At 43.6% G+C, this 22,703-nt stretch overlaps 1 protein-coding gene across 4 annotated transcripts in view; it reads right to left on the bottom strand.

The window, feature by feature from the left end:
* LOC106581099 (kin of IRRE-like protein 3) overlaps positions 1-22,233 on the bottom strand; it is a 311,742-nt gene extending 289,509 nt beyond the window's left edge. For all 4 annotated transcript variants that reach the window (XM_014162832.2, XM_045703859.1, XM_045703858.1 and 1 more), the window contains exon 1: positions 21,716-22,233. In XM_014162832.2, coding sequence (XP_014018307.1) covers positions 21,716-21,758 — 43 coding nt within the window. In that variant the 5' untranslated portion in view covers positions 21,759-22,233. The remainder of the gene's footprint in view (positions 1-21,715) is intronic.
* Positions 22,234-22,703: the final 470 nt, after the last annotated feature.

Below are 22,703 nucleotides of genomic sequence, written 5' to 3' on the forward strand. Positions count from 1 at the left end.
CAGACCAAAGAGGCGTTGGAACTTGAATAGGGGAGATGTTCCCCCCCAAAAAAGAAACATTTCGTATCAAAGGTACCCTTGAAGCTTACTTAAACCTTTTGTTTCACTACAGTAATTGTTTGGAAGGGAAACGATTTATATTCAAAGGTAATGGCAACAGTCAGGGGCAGATTGGGCTTCTGGCATTTTGGGCAAATGACAACTGAGCTGGTTTATTTTTAGCCAGGTGTGCCTGTCTAAATTGTTTTTGTGCAAAATGATCATTATCTGACTAATAATGGGGGCCACAAGGAAATAAAATGGGCCAATGTGGCGGATTCAAGGAAAGAATTGTCCTCTGTGTTAGAAATGCCATGTTTGATTTTTGGTCCCAGTCAGCCCCGAGCTACAGTAGTATACTGACATTTTGTATTGTGAATATTGTAAGCATCAGCTGAGCTGTGAAAAGCAGCTCCTGTGCTCTGCTCTGCTCTGTGTGAGGCCAGGTTCAGTAGGCGAGTGAATTAGCTGCTAGGCATTGTGCTACAAAAGCGAACTCAATCTCCAGCTAAATTACTCTTAATTCAATGTGCCCTTTTCACTTGCAGAGTACCGAGACGTTTACCATTTAGCGCTGGCGGTGCTATAGATAGAAATGTGGTGTATGGGGGTTGCGACAGGGTCCAGTGTTTCCCATGTGCTGTAGTGTGGGGGAGGTAGGCTAGTCGTGGGAGGGAGGCAGAGGCAAGAGGCCCTTTCACATCTCCACGTCTTTCTGTCCCTGGTTCACTAGCTCATCCTGACTTCACCGCTGGGAGGCATGTCTGTGGCGTTAATGATGCTCCCCTTGTGTAATCCTCCGCCGACCAGCATGCTGTGTTCCAACGTTGTGCGAGCAAGATAGGGAAGCAAAGATGGAGAGAAAGAGAAAAAGAAAGATAGATGGAGAGATAGAAAGAGAAAAAGAAAGAGATAGAAAGAGGAAGACCAGGGCACTGCTAGCAGGCGAGGTCCCCAGAACAAAGACAGCGAGGTGGAGAGGGAGCGTTTTTGTAGAGGTGGAGAGGGAGCGTGTTCGTATGGGGGGTTAGAGTGCCACGTGGCAGTGGAGTCCGGTGTTCCATTAGATGTCTTCACTCCTATGCCACACCCAATAACGTGATAGACAGCCTCAGCCTAGAGACTAGGTGGATAGCTGTGACACTATATGCCTCTCTCATACTTAGAATCATTTAAAAGTTAATCTTGTACTTGTACTTCCTACATGAAACTCTCTTGTGGTTCACATCTGGTTTTTAATAGTGTCTCTTAGCTGTGAGTTGAAGCTAAAACAGAAAAGTCCCTATCTCACCAGCAGGCTTTCATATTCCTCCCCCTACTACAAGACACAGGCCAGCATCACTCATCTCTCCACAACACTAGCTGTCACACAGGCCGTATGTCGGAGTTGTCCTGTCATGTTGCGTTCGCTGAACTTTAAGATGTCTTGACCTGCTTTACATTGCCTGAGGAGGGGGAATGGGAGCACACTGGTGTGCCAGGGCCTCTGGGAACAGGTATAAGTGCATATCTGATGTACCATCATGTTAATACTTTTATGTTTGTATTTATATATTTATTTTTCCTTCATGACATACTACCCCAGCATGCACTGATTCAATTTCCCAGCTCTCACTCAGCCCGTATGACTTAATCAGTCTGACAGACTCTGTGTGCCTAGGGAAAGTCTCTCTCTGCAGTCCCCTTTCTCCTCGACATTACGCTCTCCATGACAAACACACTCTGGCACCTTTCGCAGTACAGCGCTTCCACACAGCCTCTGCGGTTCCATCACACACACATACACATGCACACACGTAACCAGACATCCTTCTCCCTCTGTTCCTGCCCTGCTTTCACTTAACGTGCTTATGAAAACAGCTTGCATGCACAAACTGTACAGTAGCAGTCTTTTGTGGAATGCAGCTATTCAACCATTTGTTATTGGGTTACACTCAAATTAACTTTCACTGCCGTGTCTCATTGAGCCTGACCTCTGTTACATCAGTCCTTTTCAGACTCATAATAAAAGCAGCAGGATAGAGAGCAGCGTTGGTTAACCTTGGACCAGAGCCGCACAGTCTGGTTAAGAAAGGGAACTGGGCAGAACTTCAGCGGACTGTTGCGATGCTCCCCGCAGGGTCAGTTCCTCAGCAATTTAATTCAGTAACACAACATTGCCCCGGTGGTGTCTTCAGCCTTTGCAACACTTACTGAGAAATTGCACAACACTGAAACTTTCCCTGGCCCTTTAGGAACAAACAGCTTCTGCTTCTTCATCATTTGTCTTCTTACTTTTTTTGTCTTCCACCTGCCTGACCTGATACAACGTCACAATCCCTGCCGTTAAAAGGCTGGCTATTCTCTCTAACAGCATGGGTGCACTTTGAAAAGCAGACGACAAGGTCTCAAACTTTAAATATGACGGCTGAGGCCAATAGAGCTTATTTGAAATTCAGTCTTCTGTTAATCGGTTTAACCTGACTTGTTCTCTTGTTACACCAGCTCAGCCGTTTGACCTCTGTCTCCACTCTGAGTTAGTCTGATGTCTCTGATACATCTTCATTCGGCTTCGCCCCAAGCCCTTTTCCTATAAAATTAGGTGAAATAACACTCCCACCTGTCAGTTCATATTCTTGAAGACGGAGCCATCTGAGCTTTTCTTGAATCCTCTACATCTCATGCTGTCTTAAGAAGAAATACTCTTCTCTTCCCCTTCACCATCCTTCACCCCACTCTGTCTTTCTCAGACAAATATCTCTCTCTCTCTCATATGAGTCACACACCTCTCTCTCTCTCTCTCTGAGAAGTCGAGGAGAATGGTGGGGTGTCCTATTTTGGCTCCCTCTTGACCAACCTGTCTGGCGGGAGTCTATAGGTGGGTAGATATCATGCTGATTGCACCTGACAAACTCTTCCCCAGATGTTTCTCCTTTCCTCTGCATCTCTCGACACTCCTGCCACATGTCTAAGCATTTTAATGACATATGCTCTCAGGCTTTCTCCAGCCGAGCTGTATTAGTGGAGCGTGGCTTCCTCAGAGCAACATGGTGTGCTTGTGTGTGTGTGTGTGTGTGTGTGTGTGTGTGTGTGTGTGTGTGTGTGTGTGTGTGTGTGTGTGTGTGTGTGTGTGTGTGTGTGTGTGTGTGTGTGTGTGTGTGTGTGTGTGTGTGTGTGTGTGTGTGTGTGTGTGTGTGAGGGAGGGAGGGAGGGAGGGAGGGAGGGAGGGAGGGAGGGAGGGAGGGAGGGAGGGAGGGAGAAGGGGATGGAGGGATGGGGATCTGAGGTGGTGATGCTGTTAGAGAACAAGAAGTCAGAAAGGGGCATTTGACGGTCTGCGGAGGGATTCTCTTTCTTTCTCCATTTTCATTATAAATAATGATGTAAATGAAAACAGATTTTCCTTTCTCAAAGTGGCAATTTGCCTTTGTAACGACCAAGTTTGAGCCTGCATCTTTTTCATACTCTCTCCTCCTTCTTTCCTCTTATTCCTGGGTTGATAATTTCCACTTTATTTCCATTAGGCTGTTTGTTCACAGCGGTCTGTCCCTGTAATTGATTAGAGCTGTCGGTCTAACTGTTGCGGCAAGCCGTCTCAGCCAGGCAAACAGCCCCCACATCCAACTCCCTCCACTCTCCTTCCTCTTCCATTGAAAGCTGCCTTACTTTTAGAGATGGGGAGGGGGGGTATTACAATGATGACATACAGCCCCCCCCAGCAGCGATAGATGTGACATGTTGGAGACATGTAGCCCTCAACCCATGGGAGCCCAGGTTGAAATCTGGTTCATGTCTCGGTGAGGGCCACCACAGCTCCGCTCCATCATTAATGCAGGGATAGCAGATTCTGGAAGCAACAGCCCACTCTCTCGCTCTTTCTCTCTGTGTGTGTGTGTGTGTGTGTGTGTGTGTGTGTGTGTGTGTGTGTTGTGGACGGGGGAAAATATTACCCATCTCTAAGCCTTGTTGACACACTAGCCCCAAGAAATCCAGGATGTGAAACACACAATGTCTCCTTTGGTTTAACACCCTCCTCATTTCACAACAATACAGAGAGACAGATCAAGTGTACACTCGCTCTATGTCTCTGAAAGCCTTTGCCTGTTACCTGCTGTGGCTGATGAAATCAAAGCATCAGTTACATGTTCCAATTCATCATCCCACCTCATTAACTGTGGAAAGCATCAGGGTGACTTTCCAGTTTAGTAAATGGTCAGTTCACTTTGCACCCTAATTGGACTCGAGCCTTTTGATGGGGTTTGGTTTCTCCCTTTTTCATCTTTCTTTGCTAGAGAGAGATGGGTCAGAATAAATGTGTGGAGAAACTATAAAGTAGATGCCATTTCCTGAGGAGGCCTTGTGTATAGGCACATAAAGAGAGACCCCAAAATCTTATTTTTCTGATCTCCTACCCCTGGATACTGATCTCTGATCTCCTACCCCTGGATACTGATCTCTGATCTCCTACCCCTGGATATTGATCTCTGATCTCCTACCCCTGGATACTGATCTCTGATCTCCTACCCCTGGATACTGATCTCTGATCTCCTACCCCTGGATACTGATCTCTGATCTCCTACCCCTGGATACTGATCTCTGATCTCCTACCCCTGGATACTGATCTCTGATCTCCTACCCCTGGATACTGATCTCTGTCTGTTATTCTTTTTCTGTACCACACGTCTGCTGGTTTTAACATGAAAGACACTTGTTTGTCAGCCTTCAAAGAGCCGCCGAGGCACTGAAAGTTACTTGTGTTTTCGGGTTGTTCATTCCCCATTTTCTCCCAATATGGAGGTGATCAAGAGATGCACAGCAGAGTTGAAGTAATGATGGCTGCTTTTGGGAGAATAATTACAGTTCATACTACAATGATGCCAGGGCCCACACAGGCACTGATCATTAGTGTTGTTCTAGTACTTTGGCTCATGAAAACAAAGTATGTTTTCAGTAGGGAATTCAGTATGAATGAACACACTATGAATACCTATGGTTCCGTACAAATAACAGAAAGAATTTGGGTTGAAACGATCCTAGGTAATAGGCTGCCATGGAAGAAAATAGAAAACAGGGGGACAAGATCACATTTGGCAGTTAGAGAGCAGCATTAGAGGAGGAGTGACGGCAGACTCCAAGCCATTAACTCCCCACTCTGTGTGGAACAGGCACATCTGGAAGAGACTCTCTGGGCTGCGGGACATCCAACTTTTTCCGTCGTAAATCTCCACCACGGCACTGTGTCTCCCTTAATCCAAACGAGTTCGTTAAACTAGCCAGAGTTTCTCCGGCTGCAGCCCTGAAAAGTGCCTTTTAATTAAAGACTGTTAATAATTCAAGCTGGTCCCCATGAACACAAAGACCTGGAGAAGTTTAAGGACACTCGGAGGAGGTGAGTGGGGGATTTGTGACACCTCTGAACATGCCACAGTGCACTGCCATGATCAACTTTAGATGCCCTTCTGCGTTTTTTATGTCCTGCCTTGCTAGAGTCACACAGCATTGGCCTGGGGGCATGCACCACCCTGCACCATTATTCAAAAGTCAAGGGTATTTCAAAACCCATCCCACTGGGCACAGATGTCAGTTCAACGTCTAGTGAAAAAAAAAATCTAAATTCCCTTGATTCATTTTATCTAATCCAATCAGTTTTCCAAGTTGATTCAAGGTAATCACATATATTTTTTGTTGTTGTTGAAATGATGTGGAAACAACGTTGATTCAACAAGTTTTTGCCCAGTCAGATTTATTTTCTTACTCCTCAACTATAAGCAAAATTGTGTCCAACATCACAGAAACCCAACGTGAGAGTCAAGCTGCTATGAGTCAGATATGCAAACAATGTTTAGTAATACAATTAGCATCCAACGAAAGAGGAGAATAATCTCATTTGCTCTCAGTCACACAAAAACACACATGCACATCCCTAGCCCGGATTAGGACTGCAAGCTTCAGATACGTTTAACTTGTGACAACAATCCCCCCTTCCCTTTGAGTTTTTTTCTCTCCCTCTTCTAAGCAGTAGATAGCTTTGTTTACCTTGGGAGGTATTGTATTCTGATGTTCTTAATCAGACCAACAATTAGATAACATAGACTTCAGAAGCGAGAGAAAATCCCCAGGAGTCATTGTGGAAAACTGGAACAGTTGGCTTACCTAAATACCTCCAAATACCTCCAAATACCTCCAAACGTTACTTTACTGTTTACCGGGGAACCTAAGATGCCTCTTTCTTGTTATTATTATTATTGTTCATTTTTTCAGCTTTCTGTGAGCATCAACAGCATTCTACACCCTCCCTGAGAGTGATCCTCTCAGACACACGACTTTGTCAAACACTCATTTCAAACATAGCAACCCCCAACTAGAGCAGAAATACATACTTCCACCTCACACATATCTGAGAAAAACTTCTCCATTATACAACTCTCGAAATGTCTTGGACATATCTTAGCTAAAATAGCCCTCAAATGGCAGCAACATACCATGATTCTATCTGTGCCCTTCTGAGCAAAGTCTACACCTGGTTTAATGATCACACCGCAGGCCAACTAGAGGTCTTGCAATTGATGGTGAATTTCAGAGGAGCTATTCCCTGCTGTTTGAATGCTAGCCTTTTCTGTTCTTTCAGAAGTGCAGTTGTTGCATATCCACCAAGCTATCTGGCCTATTGTTATATCTTGTATAAGAGCTACCATCCACTCATCCGTCATTGCACTCATCCGTCTGTGGTAACATTATCACTTTAGATAAGGCTACAATAAACTGCACTCTGCTTTTAAGTTTCTCTCTATCCCTCTAATCCAATCTCTGACATAGAGTCTGTTTATCATCGGCCTGCCGGAGCATCCTCTGTGTCCCTCCACTTCCCCTTACACAGGAAATAATGGACGACCCTGGTAGGGTTGGAGGGTAATAAAGGATATTTTTTTTTTTTTTTTAAGATACACAAATAAAAACATATATATATATACGTATGTATGTGTATGTATGTATATATTTTAAATAAATCTACACATGTATGTATGTATATATATATATATATATATACACATATACATATACATGTACATATATATACATATATATACATTTGCAAAAAAATATATGGGGGATTGGAAGTGAGGCAGACAATTACATTGATGGAAACTACAATCTATCTGCAATATTAAAGCTGATCCACCCCCTAAAAAAAAATAATAATAACAATAATAATAATAATAATAATGGACGACCCTTCTCCCTGCCTACGCTTAGGTCTTCCTCCTTCAATGTTTTGTTTGGTCTCGCTCAGTGTTAGAGCCAGGCCTGTTTTGAGGCGTTATAATTAAATCAGGTTTAAGGGGAGTCTCCTGGCCCAGTATTGTTAGCCAGAGTGAGCACTGCTATTTAGTGTTGGGGGCTGGCCAAGGGAAAGGGGCGAACTGCGATGACTCCGGTGTGCCTCTGTGATTTGCACTAATGTCCCCTAGGGATTGAGCAATGACCACTGTCAATTCACCCGGGAGGCCTGCCAGATTGAAACCCCTGCCAACAGATTTGAAAGGATAGCAAATCATTTAACCGCCCAATCGTGCATTAACATTTTTTTTTCGCCTGGGCCTGGCAAAAAATTATCTCAACAATATTAAATTGCACTTGAACTCCAGCTCCAAATACAAAAAGAGAGTGTTGTGAAAAGTGCTCTTGAAGCTACAAATCCTTAAAGAAATATAAATACCAACTCCAATTAATTACAGTTTAATTTTCAGTGTTTACACTTTCACAATGTTTACAATGTTTAATTTACAATGTTTACACTTACTCATTTCTGAAACCCCCTTGAAGTGGCATGGCGATAAACTAAGGACTTAGAGGAAGATGATGAGAGACAAATCATATAAAATAGAGGATGGGGCTGAGACATAATATGTGGTGATTACTTATAGCTGATCCTGAGTCTGAAAACCAGTTATTACTGCATGTAAAAATAGACCTCTTTGTTCCATGTGGAGAGACTCAGTGAATACAAGCTAATTCGTATCAGCGACGTCAGAGAGACTCTCAATCGATATGGGACCTTGAGTGTGATGGGTTGTATTAATGTTCAGTGTGAGATGGATTCAAACTTGGATATATATATACTGCTCAAAAAATAAAGGGAACACTTAAACAACACATCCTAGATCTGAATGAAAGAAATAATCTTATTAAATACTTTTTTCTTTACATAGTTGAGTGTGCTGACAACAAAATCACACAAAAATAATCAATGGAAATCCAATTTATCAACCCATGGAGGTCTGGATTTGGAGTCACACTCAAAATTAAAGTGGAAAACCACACTACAGGCGGATCCAACTTTGATGTAATGTCCTTAACCTGTTGGGGCTAGGGGGCAGTATTTGCACGGCTGGATAAAAAAAATGTACCCGATTTAATCTGGTTACTAATCCTACCCAGTAACTAGAATATGCATATACGTATTATATATGGATAGAAAACACCCTAAAGTTTCTAAAACTGTTTGAATGGTGTCTGTGAGTATAACAGAACTCATTTGGCAGGCAAAACTCTGAGAAATTTTCTGACAGGAAGTGGATACCTGATGTGTTGTATTACCTTTAAACCTATGCCATTGAAAAACACAGGGGCTGAGGAATATTTTGGCACTTCCTATTGCTTCCACTAGATGTCACCAGCCTTTACAAAGTGTTTTGAGTCTTCTGGAGGGAGATCTGACCGAACAAGAGCCATGGAACGATGATGGCCCATTAGACACCTGGCGCGCGAGTTCATGTTGGGTACCCTCGTTCCAATACGTTATAAAAGAGAATGCATTCGTCCACCTTTAATATTATTCATGTTCTGGTTAAAAAAGGCCCTAATGATTTATGCTATACAACGTTTGACATGTTTGAACGAACGTAAATATATTTTTTCCCCTCGTTCATGAAGTGAAGTCCGGCGGGCTTAGATCATGTGCTAACAAGACGGAGATTTTTGGACATAAATGATGAGCTTTTTTGAACAAAACTACATTCGTTATGGACCTGTGATACCTGGAAGTGACATCTGATGAAGAGAATCAAAGGTAATGGATTATTTACATAGTATTTTCGATTTTAGATCTCCCCAACATGGCGGCTAGTCTGTATCGCAACGCGTATTTTTCTGGGCGCATTGCTCAGATTATTGCAAAATGTGATTTCCCAGTAAGGTTATTTTTAAATCTGGCAAGTTGATTGCGTTCAAGAGATGTAAATCTATAATTCTTTAAATGACAATATAATATTTTACCAATGTTTTCTAATTTTAATTATTTAATTTGTGGTGCTGACTTGAATGCCGGTTATTGGAGGGAAACGATTTCCTGAGCATCAACGCCACAGTAAAACGCTGTTTTTGGATATAAATATGAACTTGATAGAACTAAAAATGCATGCATTGTCTAACACAATGTCCTAGGAGTGTCATCTGTTGGAGATTGTAAAAGGTTAGTGCATCATTTTAGCTGATTTATGGTTTTGGTGACGCCTGTCTTTGAATTGGCACAACATTACACACAACTCTTGTAAATGTACTGTCCTAACATACTCTAAATTTATGCTTTCGCCGTAAAACCTTTTTGAAATCGTAAAACGTGGTTAGATTAAGGAGATGTTTATCTTTCAAAGGGTGTAAAATATTTGTATGTTTGAAAAATTTGAATTTTGACATTTATTTGGATTCAAATTTGCCGCTCTTGAAATGCACCTGCTGTTGATGGAGTGCACCACGGGTGGGACACTTGCGTCCCACCTAGCCCATAGAGGTTAAAACAAGTCAAAATGAGGCTCAGTAGTGTGTGTGGCCTCCACGTGCCTGTATGACCTCCCTACAACGCCTGGACATGCTCCTGATGAGGTGGCGGATGGTCTCCTGAGGGATCTCCTCCCAGACCTGGACTAAAGCATCCGCCAACTCCTGGACAGTCTGTGGTGCAACGTGGCGTTGGTGGATGGAGCGAGACATGATGTCCCAGATGTGCTCAATTGGATTCAGGTCTGGGGAACGGGCGGGCCAGTCCATAGCATCAATGCCTTCCTCTTGCAGGAACTGCTGACACACTCCAGCCACAAGAGGTCTAGCATTGTCTTGCATTAGGAGGAACCCAGGGCCAACCGCACCAGCATATGGTCTCACAAGGGGTCTGAGGATCTCATCTCGGTACCTAATGGCAGTCAGGCTACCTCTGGCGAGCACATGGAGGGCTGTGCGGCCCCCCAAAGAAATGCCACCCCACACCATGACTGACCCACCGCCAAACCGGTCATGCTGGAGGATGTTGCAGGCAGCAGAACGTTCTCCACGGTGTCTCCAGACTCTGTCACGTCTGTCACATGTGCTCAGTGTGAACCTGCTTTCATCTGTGAAAAGCACAGGGCGCAAGTGGCGAATTTGCCAATCTTGGGCTGTAAGCACAACCCCCACCTGTGGACGTCGGGCCCTCATACCACCCTCATAGAGTCTGTTTCTGACCATTTGAGCAGACACATGCACATTTGTGGCCTGCTAGAGGTCATTTTGCAGGGCTCTGGCAGTGCTTCTCCTGCTCCTCCTTGCACAAAGGCGGAGGTAGCGGTCCTGCTGCTGGGTTGTTGCCCTCCAACGGCCTCCTCCACGTCTCCTGATGTACTGGCCTGTCTCCTGGTAGCGCCTCCATTCTCTGGACACTACGCTGACAGACACAGCAAACCTTCTTGCCACAGCTCGCATTGATGTGCCATCCTGGATGAGCTGCACTACCTGAGCCACTTGTGTGGGTTGTAGACTCCGTCTCATGCTACCACTAGAGTGAAAGCACCGCCAGCATTCAAAAGTGACCAAAACATCAGCCAGGAAGCATAGGAACTGAGAAGTGGTCTGTGGTCCCCACCTGCTGAACCACTCCTTTATTGCGGGTGTCTTGCTAATTGCCTATAATTTCCTCCTGTTGTCTATTCCATTTGCACAACAGCATGTGAAATGTATTGTCAATCAGTGTTGCTTCCTAAGTGGACAGTTTGATTTCACAGAAGTGTGATTGACTTGGAGTTAAATTATGTTGTTTAAGTGTTCCCTTTATTTTTTGGAGCAGTGTACTTCAGAAGATCACCCCCCAACCAATACGATATTCAAGCAGCAGTGGTCTACTCAGTAGCGCCCCCCGAAGGACATATTGTGAATGGGAGTCATATGCTTTGGCAGATTGCTCTTTGGTAACTCAGGGAGAGGACTGATGAGGAAGGAGTGGGATGGTAAACAACTCCATAATGACACAGAGCCACAGGCCTTACAGTAGAGGCTTGTCTGGGGGCCAATGGGATATTTCTGTCTAAGCACCAACCAAGCGCTCCATCTGACATGTTTCCTAAGCCTGGTGTCAAACGCTCCTACATTTCCTGCAACAAAAAATTAGGCTGGAAGAAAACTGGCATCATGCCACCGTTGGTTGGAGATGGTAGATGGGCGGCTCTGTCTAACTCTAATACCAGCCTTCTGATCATGACTACTGAATGGCCTCTCCCTCAATTGCCTAATTGTCTTAGTTGGACAAGCAGGTGGCTCAACCCCCCCGTTTGGCAGCTAGTGAAACACTATCCACATCAACAGACTGATGAAGGGGATGAGGCCTGACACTATTAGGGCCTCCTGATTGACAAAGCCTACATAGCCCCCAGATTTAAAAGTTTAGAATGAAGAAAAAGTTTAGCGAAAGCTGTTGTGTCTGATGTGCTTTGCTGAATAAAACATTTTTCTTGATCAGTGCTGGATTAAACAGTTGCTCAAAGAATAGAGCCTCTCTTAACAATTACTGTATGCCTGGTTCCCACAGACAACTCTGTTCCCAGCGGTCTCTAGTTTAAAAAAGTATAATCCAGTTGAATTGACCCCGCCGGAGCAGGAATGAGTTGGGCATACTCCAATGAGCCAATAGTGCCAGGGGAACATTACTGAAGGGCTCTATCTGTTAACCATATCCAGACCCCCATGGCCCCCATGTTCTATCGGAGGCCATCACCTGCTGTCAATGCTGTCCGCCACAAGGCATCACTGGGAGAAGTGAGCTATATAATGCTGCTGTTCTGTTGTTTCCAGATAGATGCATGTGTGATGTACTGGCAGGAAAGCACACGCATATTTAACCACAGGTGAGTTTGCAAGGCGCTCCTTTCTTTCCTGATTCCCCATATACAAGTCAAAAAGCTAATTTGCATGTATACTGAACAAAAATATAAACGTATCATTAAACAATTTCAGCGAAGTTACAGTTCATATAAGGAAATCAGTCAATTGAAATGAATTAATTAGGCCCTAGTCTATGGATTTCACATGACTGGGCAGGGGCACAGCCATGGTTGGGCCTGGGAGGGCATAGGCCCACCCACTGGGGAGCCAGGCCCAGCCAATAAGAATGAGTTTTTCCCCACAAAATGTCTTTATTGCAGACAGAAATAATGATCAGTTTCATCAGCTGTCCGGGTGGCTGGTCTCAAACGATCCCATAGGTGAAGAAGTCGGATGTGGAGGTCCTGGGCTGGTGTGGTTACACACGGTCTGCGGTTGTGAGGCCGGTTGGGCGCACTTCCAAATTCTCTAAATCGATGTTGGAGGCGGCTTATGGTAGAGTAATGAACATTCAATTCTCTGGCAACAGCTCTGGGGGACATTCCAGAGCTCCATCAAAACTTGAGACATCTGTGGCATTGTGTCGTGTGACAAAACTGCACATTTTAGAGTGACCTTTTATTGTCCCCAGCACAAGGTGCACCTGTGTAATGATCATGCTGTTTAATCAGCTTCCTGGCAAAGATAAATGCTCACTAACAGGGATGTAAACTAATATATGCACAAAATATGATAGAAATAAGCTTTTTGTGTGTATGCAAAATTTCTGGGATCTTTTGTTTCAGCTCATGAAACATGGGACAAAAATGTTGCGTTTATATTTTTGTTCAGTATATATTGCCGCACAAGGCTTGCAGGCGTAATTGGCGTTGCACATCAGTACACCTGCAACTCCGACACACATACACACATGCGCTAACAAGCATACCGATACGCACAGAACAAACACATACGGCTAGCTTGCATCGGCCAATTTAAAAGACATTTCCATCTCTGGTAGGTAACACTGGCATGAGAGAGGGAGAACAGAGAGAGAGAAATGGAAGGCGGGAGAGAGGGAGGTAGAGACAGCCGAGTTCATCCAGGTGTAATATTGGGTTGTCCCAGAAACTTCCCACAAAACACTCTGAAGCTGTTATCAGATCAGAAATCCAATTCCTCAAGTGCCTCCTGTGCCGAAACACCAAATGCATCTTCCATCCTCCCTTCAACACGGCCTGTAACAATCCTGTCAATGCATTTGCTAGGTGGCTTACTCACAAATGCTTCAGCCGCTTCCAGGATACACAACATTATATAGGCAGCAGTAGGCAGCGAATAGGATGGCATGCAATTTACCCAAGGTAATGACTCCAGATCTGCACTGATAACAATATCGATGCGGGGAGCAGCTTTTTTCCCGCTCCGAAATAGAAATGGGCAGCGAATGGAGCCGAGGCGTGAAAATACATATGTGGATTGTTATTTTGAGGCAAAATCAGGAGTTCTCAAGAACATAAAAGACAACTATAACACATTAGAACTATCATTTTTGAACTCTACAAACTGGATTGAATGACACTATTATGTGCCATTTATAAATCAATAGAAACAGTGCTCTGAATCCTAAGAGCAGTGTATAGTGTCAAGCTGATCATATCTGCACACATTTTCGATACGATACATCCTAAACTATGTAATTGAAAGAAATGTCTCTTTACTAAAAGGGAGGAAATCAAGTTAACCTATTCGCGATCGGTGTCCCTATACCGGGATGGTTGTGCTAATGTGCGCTAATGTGATTAGCATGACATTGTAAGTAACAGCAAACTTTCCAGGACATAAACATGTCTTATATGGGCAGATAGCTTAAATTCTTGTTAATCTAACTGCACTGTCCAATTTACAGTAGCTATTACAGTGAAAAAATACCATGCTATTGTTTGAGGAGAGTGCACAACAACGAAATACTTTTATCACGGCAACTGGTTTGATGCATTCACCTCTGGAGGTAAATAATGTACTTATATTCAGTAGTCTTGCTCTGATTTGTCATCCTGAGAGTCCCAGAGATAAAATGTGGAATAGTTTTGTTTGATAAAATCAATTTTTATATTCAGATGTAGGAACTGGGTTCTACAGTTTGAACCCCTGCTGTCTCTGGCTCCCCACCTACCCCGCCCGGCCATCTAGATGTGTGAAAGTTAGTGTATAAGCTAATGAACCATCAGGTACAATATTCCTGGGAGTGTGTAAACTTACATTTTGTATTACCATATAATTTTTGTATGTTCTCTATTGTTATGTACTTGAAAATGCATCAACTGACCAATTCGGCACATTTGGGCAGACTTGATACAAAATATTGTCCAGTATTGCAATGCTTCACTGGATCAATCTGAAACTTTGCACACACACTGCTGCCATCTAGTGGCCAAAATCCAAATAGTGCCTAAACTGCAATATTATATTATGGGCTTTCTCTTGCATTTCAAATATGATGGAGAAAAAAAATAGAAAACGCATGTTTTTTTGTTTGTATTATCTTTTACCAGATCTAATGTGTTATTTTCACCTACATGTCATTTTAGGTCAAACATTTAAAAAAGGGTCAGATCCTGATTAACAACTGATGACCAAGCTACACTCAAAGTCATAGCATTACTTCCACTCTACTACCTCCTTCCTACCCCTTTTCTCCGCCCGGCAACCCCCTGCACAGGAACAAGGAGGTAGGCACTGGTAGGCACTTTTGACCAGCTGTGTCACAAAGACACTGCCGGAACAGAAGCGTGGTCTACGACCCGCCTTACCCCGGCTCTGTTGACCTCCCCTGCCAAGCCGCTGCATTCGGCTCCCACTGAGAGGGAATAACATCGCCTGTTGTTTCCTGTGCATTAGGCTGCAATTTAGAACCCATTAATCCACTCTTTAATCTGTAAAAAAAAATCCCGACTGTGCTCAGAGAAGGCAGCTGCCTCCCAGTGTGCCCATCTTCCCCCTTCAGCCATCACCCTGTATCCTAACACTCATTATGAAAGGCAGACAGGACAAGTAGGGTGCTGCCCCATGTCTTCAAGGAAAGAGGGGGAATAGGGGAGAGGGTGGGACGGAGGAGTGCAGGTTGGTGCTAACCCTCACTCCACAGGTGACCTCATGATCACAACAGCATCTGGTTGAATTACTTAACATTACGCCCAGCAGACACGTAATCCGGGATAATGCCCTTTTGCCAAGAGTGCTCCAATCTGGATAAATTTATCCCCTAGGAATGAGATCCAAGAGCAAAGTCTCAGAGAGGGAGAGAAGGTGGGGCTGGGGGTTGGAGTGCATATTGGAGTATGTCATTCTGAATGGTAGGTAGGTGGTCTTTGGAGTATACTTAAGAACAGTGATGCCATTGGTGAACTGTAATGAACTCCAGTAAACACTGCTTAAGAGGAAGCGGATCATTGCCTGGTTTGTAAGAATAGTTTCCAAACTAATCATTTTCCTTTCCTCCCTGACCGGAATCCGACTTGAAGAGATTCCGTCCATTTAATCGGATGAAGCAGTCAGATACACTAGGCGGGAGGTAGTCTAGTGGTTAGAGCGTTGGACTAGTAACCGTCAAGGTTGAAAGATCGAATCCCCGAGCTGACAAGGTAAAAATCTGTCGTTCTGCTCCTGAACAAGGCAGTTAACCCACTGTTCTGAGGCTGTCATTGAAAATAAGAATTTGTTCTTAACTGACTTGCCTAGTTAAATAAAGGTAATAAAAAAATATGAAGAGAATAGAGGATATTGCATGTCTCCGAATTGATCTCTTACTTACGGTATACTTGTTTTGCGTCTGCTAATGGCCCATGATGCAAGCATAAAGATACATGATGCACTACAATTAACTACAAAGACAACAGCTGATTAAAATGCAATAGCTTTAATTAAACGGTAACTCAATGATCTAATTACTCTAATCAAATTGTAACAAAAGCCATAACCTATTATCAATCATCAATGAATGTACAAAAACAAAAACAATGCCATTTACTCTGAAGGCAAAAACCTACTAAAAAATGTCTATTGACCCAGCATAAACCCATAGCCTTATCTAATATTCTTGAAAATAACATTTTGTCAAATGACCCCTTTGAAGGCCTATCCATTGCTAACCACTGGGACCAAGAGCCAAAGCTTTCTAGAGACAGCTTCTGATTATTTATTCATATGTTTACTACCAGAAATATCCTTTGGGAAACGTCAGGCTGAATCGGATTAGGCTTAATCTAGCATGACACAGAAATCAGCAGGGGTCATGGGCGACTGAGGTGACTTATGACGCTAGCCTCGATGGTACACAAAGCACAAACAAGGAAACAAAGGTTGGCTTACAACGTCACACCCCAATGGAGGACATCAATATCAATCTCCTGTGGAGACGTGACCTGGCAAAGGTTAATGTCCTTACAGCACGTGCCGTCAATGAAGAGCGAGTGAAGAGTTAAGATATAGGAAGGACACATGGTATATCTTCTTAGCCACCATGTTTGACCACAGACAACAGGACGGTAGACCACAGCAGGAGTTGTGTGAGAAAGTCTATATGATGAGCAAAGGAGGGAGCTTGAAAGCATATGGAAAAAATATAAATTAATTTGTTTTAGCTTGTGGTTGAAATAGCAAAATCTATTAATTACAATTGGATTATTGTGTCATAATCCATGCATTTACAAGGGGTTTAACACATGCATTGCTTACAAATAACTACTTAGAATGCAGAATGATGCAATAAAATGGAGACAAAATTGGCCAATGTCATTTTGGGATGATTTGTATTGTGAAATGTGATGGAGGGTTTTTTCTCTTTCAAAGAAGCAAAGAGATTTATTCCAAAATCTCAAAAACCAAACATGACATTGTGTTGACATTTAATTATGAAGCTATTAGGAATTTGGTATCAAAGCTTGTGTTCCGTGAAAAGCGGGTTTAGGTTCAGAATAGGCAGACCGTTAACAGACAGCAGCAAATGAAATAGAGGCTTGTGGTGTGCTAAGACCTTCTTTCCAGGGTTAAGAAACAGCTTAGTGTCATGGCGGGGTGGTGAGTTAGCACTAGGAGGTCTAGGAGTGTGCTTGTGAGCTGGGAAGGAGGGAGGAAGCCAGAAGACGGAGAGGGAGAAGGAGAGAGAGAGAAATGGAGTCCATTGCTATGCTGCACTGCCCCCAGTGTGCAAACCCGAGGCCAGCAGAATGATTAGACGTGTTGCCTATAAGTCCCATCCAAGGAACCACTGGACAGTTTGCTGATGGATTTAATAAGGAGGCCAGCAATCTGGGTCTAGTTTGAGAAAGAGAGAGTCACTCCATATACCTCTGTGTGGTTTTTCGGTTCCAGTCTGCCACAGGGACAGTCACATCCAGTACAAGACTCTATTCTTAAATAGGCTCCCTCCACAGGGACTTTCTGTACTCAGAAATTCCAGCACCATTTCCTGACAGCAGAGATGGTGTTCAATCACACTGTACCCCGCAAGAGAACCAGAGATAGAGGGGAAGAGAGAGAAAGAGAGAGGGAATGAGAGAGACAGACTACGTCTTGGGATAGGTTTTGCCTGCGGTGACTGCCTTCTTTGGGGACATTCTTTCAGGATCCTCCTGGCTCACATCGTGTCCTCCTGGCTCACTTCGTCAGTTGCGGACCAGGCGAGTGCCATGGAGTGGGGGAAGAAAAGGTGACTTACAAATAGTACAGGCAGGATTGAGATCAGCACAACTCAGAACCACTCTCTCTCTCTCTCTCTCTCTCTCTCTCTCTCTCTCTCTCTCTCTCTCTCTCTCTCTCTCTCTCTCGGTCTCACTAGAGGATGGCTCTCTAGTCTCGGCCTCACAATTCCCTCCGTCCCTTTTTCATAAAATAGAAAGTTTTGTCATGTTTTCTGCTGACAGTAGCTGGCGACATAAACCGAGTAACTATTTGTAAAACTAGAATTAGCAGCAGGGTGACGTGTTCTCTACCAGAGATTGGCAAAAGGCAAGGAGAAGCAGGTTGTTATCTCCTGTTTACCTGCCAGGGCTCATATTATTTTATATTATGGTAATAACAAACAGCTGAATTGCAGAGCAATCTTGCTCCTGTCTGTATTATCTGAGAAATGTGCTGGTTGGTTTTTAGTTGTTTTTCCCAGAACTGAAAGCATCACCTGTAATGAGGGAAATAAAATATCATGCCGGTAAAATAACTGGGCACACAGAGCTGATGTATGGAGATCTATGCAACGATGTGATTGGAATGTACAATCTGTCTATATGGTATTTCAGTAGGTAGGCTATCATCATCAGGTAGTTTGTATATTCTCAGCTTCTTAGCTTAAAGGAGAAAAAATAGCTTGAGGCAGTCATGTTGCACATGCAGTGAAGGACACACATTTTGAGGCAGACACCTAATGTTACAGTCTAAACGTGTCCAATTTAAACTTATTTCCAGAGTACAATGATCTCAGAAAAAAAACATCTGGTCATGAAGAAATAACCAATAACTGTGGAATACAGTCTCTATAGCTACTACGTCCTTTCAAACTACTTCACAAGACACCAGTATGTTAGTGTCAACATCCCAGGATACACTTACACAAGCATAAAAACAGATACAACAACAGACAACCTCCTCAGACGTGATGTACAGCTCCTGAACCAGCAGTGCTGAGAGAAATATTAACAGCTTTAGTACCATAGTCAACGTCAAATTAGTGGGTTGTGTAAATGCATCTGAACAAATTTTTTGCCACTTGAACATACGCATACATAATTTCTAGACATTGAAAAGGGCACAATATAATGTTTTTGAAAGCGATAACAAGCTTGACCTTTTCTATCATTTGAATTATTTACTTGATTTCTCTCTGTGTGGTCTAGAGAAAAAGGGGAAATACAATTCTGGAAAACAAATGAAGCGTTGATAACGACCTCCGCTGAAAATGTTTCAATCTCAAAGCTGTCAGATTCAGTTCAATGTGACACAAACTAGAAAGACTTGGTTTCCTCTTTCTCCCGTTGATTTTGAACAAAAGGTTATGCCTCTCTCTATATCTGACACGCACACACACACACACACACACACACACACACACACACACACACACACACACACACACACACACACACACACACACACACACACACACACACACACACACACACACACACACATTGAGAGAGCTGAGGGACAGAACCCTGCTTAGATGGCTGCCCAGCGTGAGGGGTCAAACTTTGAAAATAAGCTGTGACAGCTCCGCTGACCCTGACACACTCTGGGATGAGCTCCTGCTCCCTTTGTGGGTCAGTTACCATGACCATGTAGGAGCTAACACACCAGTGGCGGTTGGTGCCGTTTAAGAAGAGGGAGGATTATTAAATGTTTTTATGTGCATGGCCTTATTTCTATTACAGCATGTTGGATGACAGTCATTCATATTCCATTCACCCAATTCAATGTAACATCGATAGGTTTAGGTTACTAGATGATACTGAAGTTTTCCCTGAACCCATCATGAGGTTGCTACAACCTAGCCTATGAATGAAAGTTTACCTACGTAGATAATTTTGAGTAATCAAGGTGACAGACAGTGACACATTCAATACCGCCTAGCACACTCTCGCCTGCATCTAGCTCATCTAGGGAGAAACAGTTGCAAATGTGATTTTCTATTGAACAAATTCAGGTATTTTTATACCCGCTTCATTCTGTTTGCTTCCATTTCAGAAACGTCTGAATCGAAAAAAAGAAATTCTGAATCGTCAGAATAATCACACACAGTTCACTTTCATAGCAGCCACATGAACACAGCGTGATCAATTTGCTTGTTGTATATATACTTCCTTCTCGCAACTATCTACACGCTCTCCTCCTCTCACATTTTTCCTTCGCTTGTGGACTTCAGCGCAAAACACATCAGCTGTCTGTGACCAGGCAAAAAAAACTTTCCAAGCCAAACCTTCATATCATGACCGCTATAACTGCTACTCACAGCCTACATCGTTGTCACTCATAGTCAGTTACTAGAACTAACACGTTAGTAAACCCGCTAGCTACAATCATGCAGTAAAGCCAGAAAGCAGTTTAGCAGTTACACCGGTGGGCCCCAGTGGCAATACATTTAAAAAACCAAAAGCTTACCTTGACTTGGAAGAGTTCCAGTGTTGGATAACCATAGCCAGCTAGCTAACATAGCATCCCTCTCTGTTTGAGCCAGATGTTCAAGTAGGCTAAACTATCTAGCTGCATTCTCTAGCTAAGTGAACGTGAAAGTTCAAAAATGTACAACCAAATATAGCTATCTCTCTCTCGCGCACTTCTCCCTATTTTGAAAATAAATAAATTTGTTCAAAACTGTTCAACTACTGTATTTAAGTCAACTACTCACCACATTTTATGCACTGCAGTGCTAGCTGTAGCTTATGCTTTCAGTACTAGATTCATTCTCTGATATTTTGATTGGGTGGACAACATGTCACTTCATGCTGCAAGAGCTATGATAGGTTGGAGAACGTCCTCTGGAAGTTGTCATAATTACTGTGTAAGTTTATAGAAGGGACTGAGAACCATGAGCCTCCTAGGTTTTGTACTGAAGTCAATGTACCCAGAGGAGGACAAAAGCTAGCTGTCCTCCAGCTACACCATGGTGCTACCCTACAGAGTGCTGGTGAAGCTACTGTAGACCTTCATTGCATAACATTGTTTTAATCAATTATTCAGTGACATGTGAATATATTTAGTAGAGTTTTATCTAAAAAGGATAACTTTTTGAATGTTTGACTATTTGTATTTTTATGAAATTCACTGAGGAGTATGGTCCTCCCCTTCTTCCCCTGAGGAGCCTCCACTGACACCACTCTCCTTACTCTTAGTGACCACAGAGGAGTAAACACACTGCCTCTACTCTCTACCTGCCCTCAGTCCAGCCACATCTCACCCACCCGACATAGTGAAGTTCACAGAATTCTCACAGGTTACTGACAGCGAGAGTTACATTGTTTTCCAAAGACAACCACCTGCTGGCAAGTAGGGGAAACAACCAATCCATCCATCTTCATTTTTAATACACTGTCTAAGAATGAAATCACCTGCATATTTAGTCCAAGGGGATTGTGTTGTTCAGAGTGCTCTATGTTCTCTGTGGTCCTCTGTGGTCTTGACCAACCCCCGGCACATCCCCAGCAAAGACATGGTCACAGGTTCAAAATATTGTGAGTCGCGGGGAGCGAACGCTTCGCCAAGCTGGGATGTGAGCACTCAGAGGAGCTTGTCTGATGAGGTTATTCAGTCTGAATAGGCACAAGCCATGATGAACTCCTGAGATAGGAGAGCACCGGCTACAAATGTTAACAGCTAACAAGTATTCCGTTATTATCCACCAGTTTCCTCCCCATATAGCACAGTGACATATCATTGAAGCAAAATGAAATAAATCTGACAGCATCAGGTCTGACAGCTTACACCAAAGACTACTTCAGATAAAATGCTCAAGATTCACATGCAGTCACCAACTAACACAGATAATAACAGAAAGATACTAGACAAATGCAGTGGATTAGTGGATCATAGCCAGTTGACTTACCATGTCCGGAGATCCACAGGAACACAACGACCCAGGGGATCATGACTGGAGAGGGAGAGGGTGAACCTCTGAAACACAGTGGACGAGTGTGTGAAATTGATGTTGGCACACACACACAACAGTGCTCCTCTGTGCACTTCTGGATGAGTGCTACAGTCCCTCAATGATCTCCCTTGTGCCAGGGATATAGCTTTAACTCTTCTTTCCTTTTTTCCTCTCTTCTTCTCCTCCTTTTCTTCTTCTCTCTCTCCTTCTCTCTGTCACTCTTCAGAGTTGCCAGTGGTCAGCTTTGCTTTGCTCTCCTGTTGATGTGTAGACTCTCTCAGTGTGAGCTCTCTCGCGTTCTCTCGCTCTTACACTCGCTCGGTCTCACTGCCGTTCCAGTGTCTCAACTCGTACCCCTCCCCTCTCTCCCTCTCTCTCACGCTCTCTCTCTCTCTCTCTCTCTCACTCTCTCGCCCAATCACTCACCCAGTAGAGGCGCCTAGTAAGCCTCCACAATAAGACTCCTCCCTCCAGCTCCCACTCTCTTTCTCCTCTGTCTCTTTCTCTCTGCCTTCCTGGCTGTCTCAGTGCCTGTGTCGGAGCCTGTGCTGGAGCAGGTCCGGCTGGGAGTATCAGCTCGCTCAAATCTCTGGGAACTGGGACTTCCATGGGAGGGGAGGCAGGCAGAAAGGCAGCTCCTCCAATTAGAATTAAACGAGGACCAGCTTTGGCTGCACTTGCCGTGGATAACACAGACGTCCACAAACAAAAGTGCTGCTTTCCGTCCTGGCTTCCTTCCTAACATGGGACTAGTATTCCACAGAATCAGATCTGGGTTTGAATCAGTGTGTTTGCCCCATAGAGCAGTGAGGATAATGTAAACACATACAGTGAGGGAAAAAAGTATTTGATCCCCTGCTGATTTTGTACGTTTGCCCACGGACAAAGAAATGATCAGTCTATAATTTTAATGGTAGGTTTATTTAAACAGTGAGAGACAGAA

The sequence above is a fragment of the Salmo salar genome, chromosome ssa20, assembly GCF_905237065.1.
Source record: "Salmo salar chromosome ssa20, Ssal_v3.1, whole genome shotgun sequence".
NCBI classification, from domain to species: domain Eukaryota; kingdom Metazoa; phylum Chordata; class Actinopteri; order Salmoniformes; family Salmonidae; genus Salmo; species Salmo salar.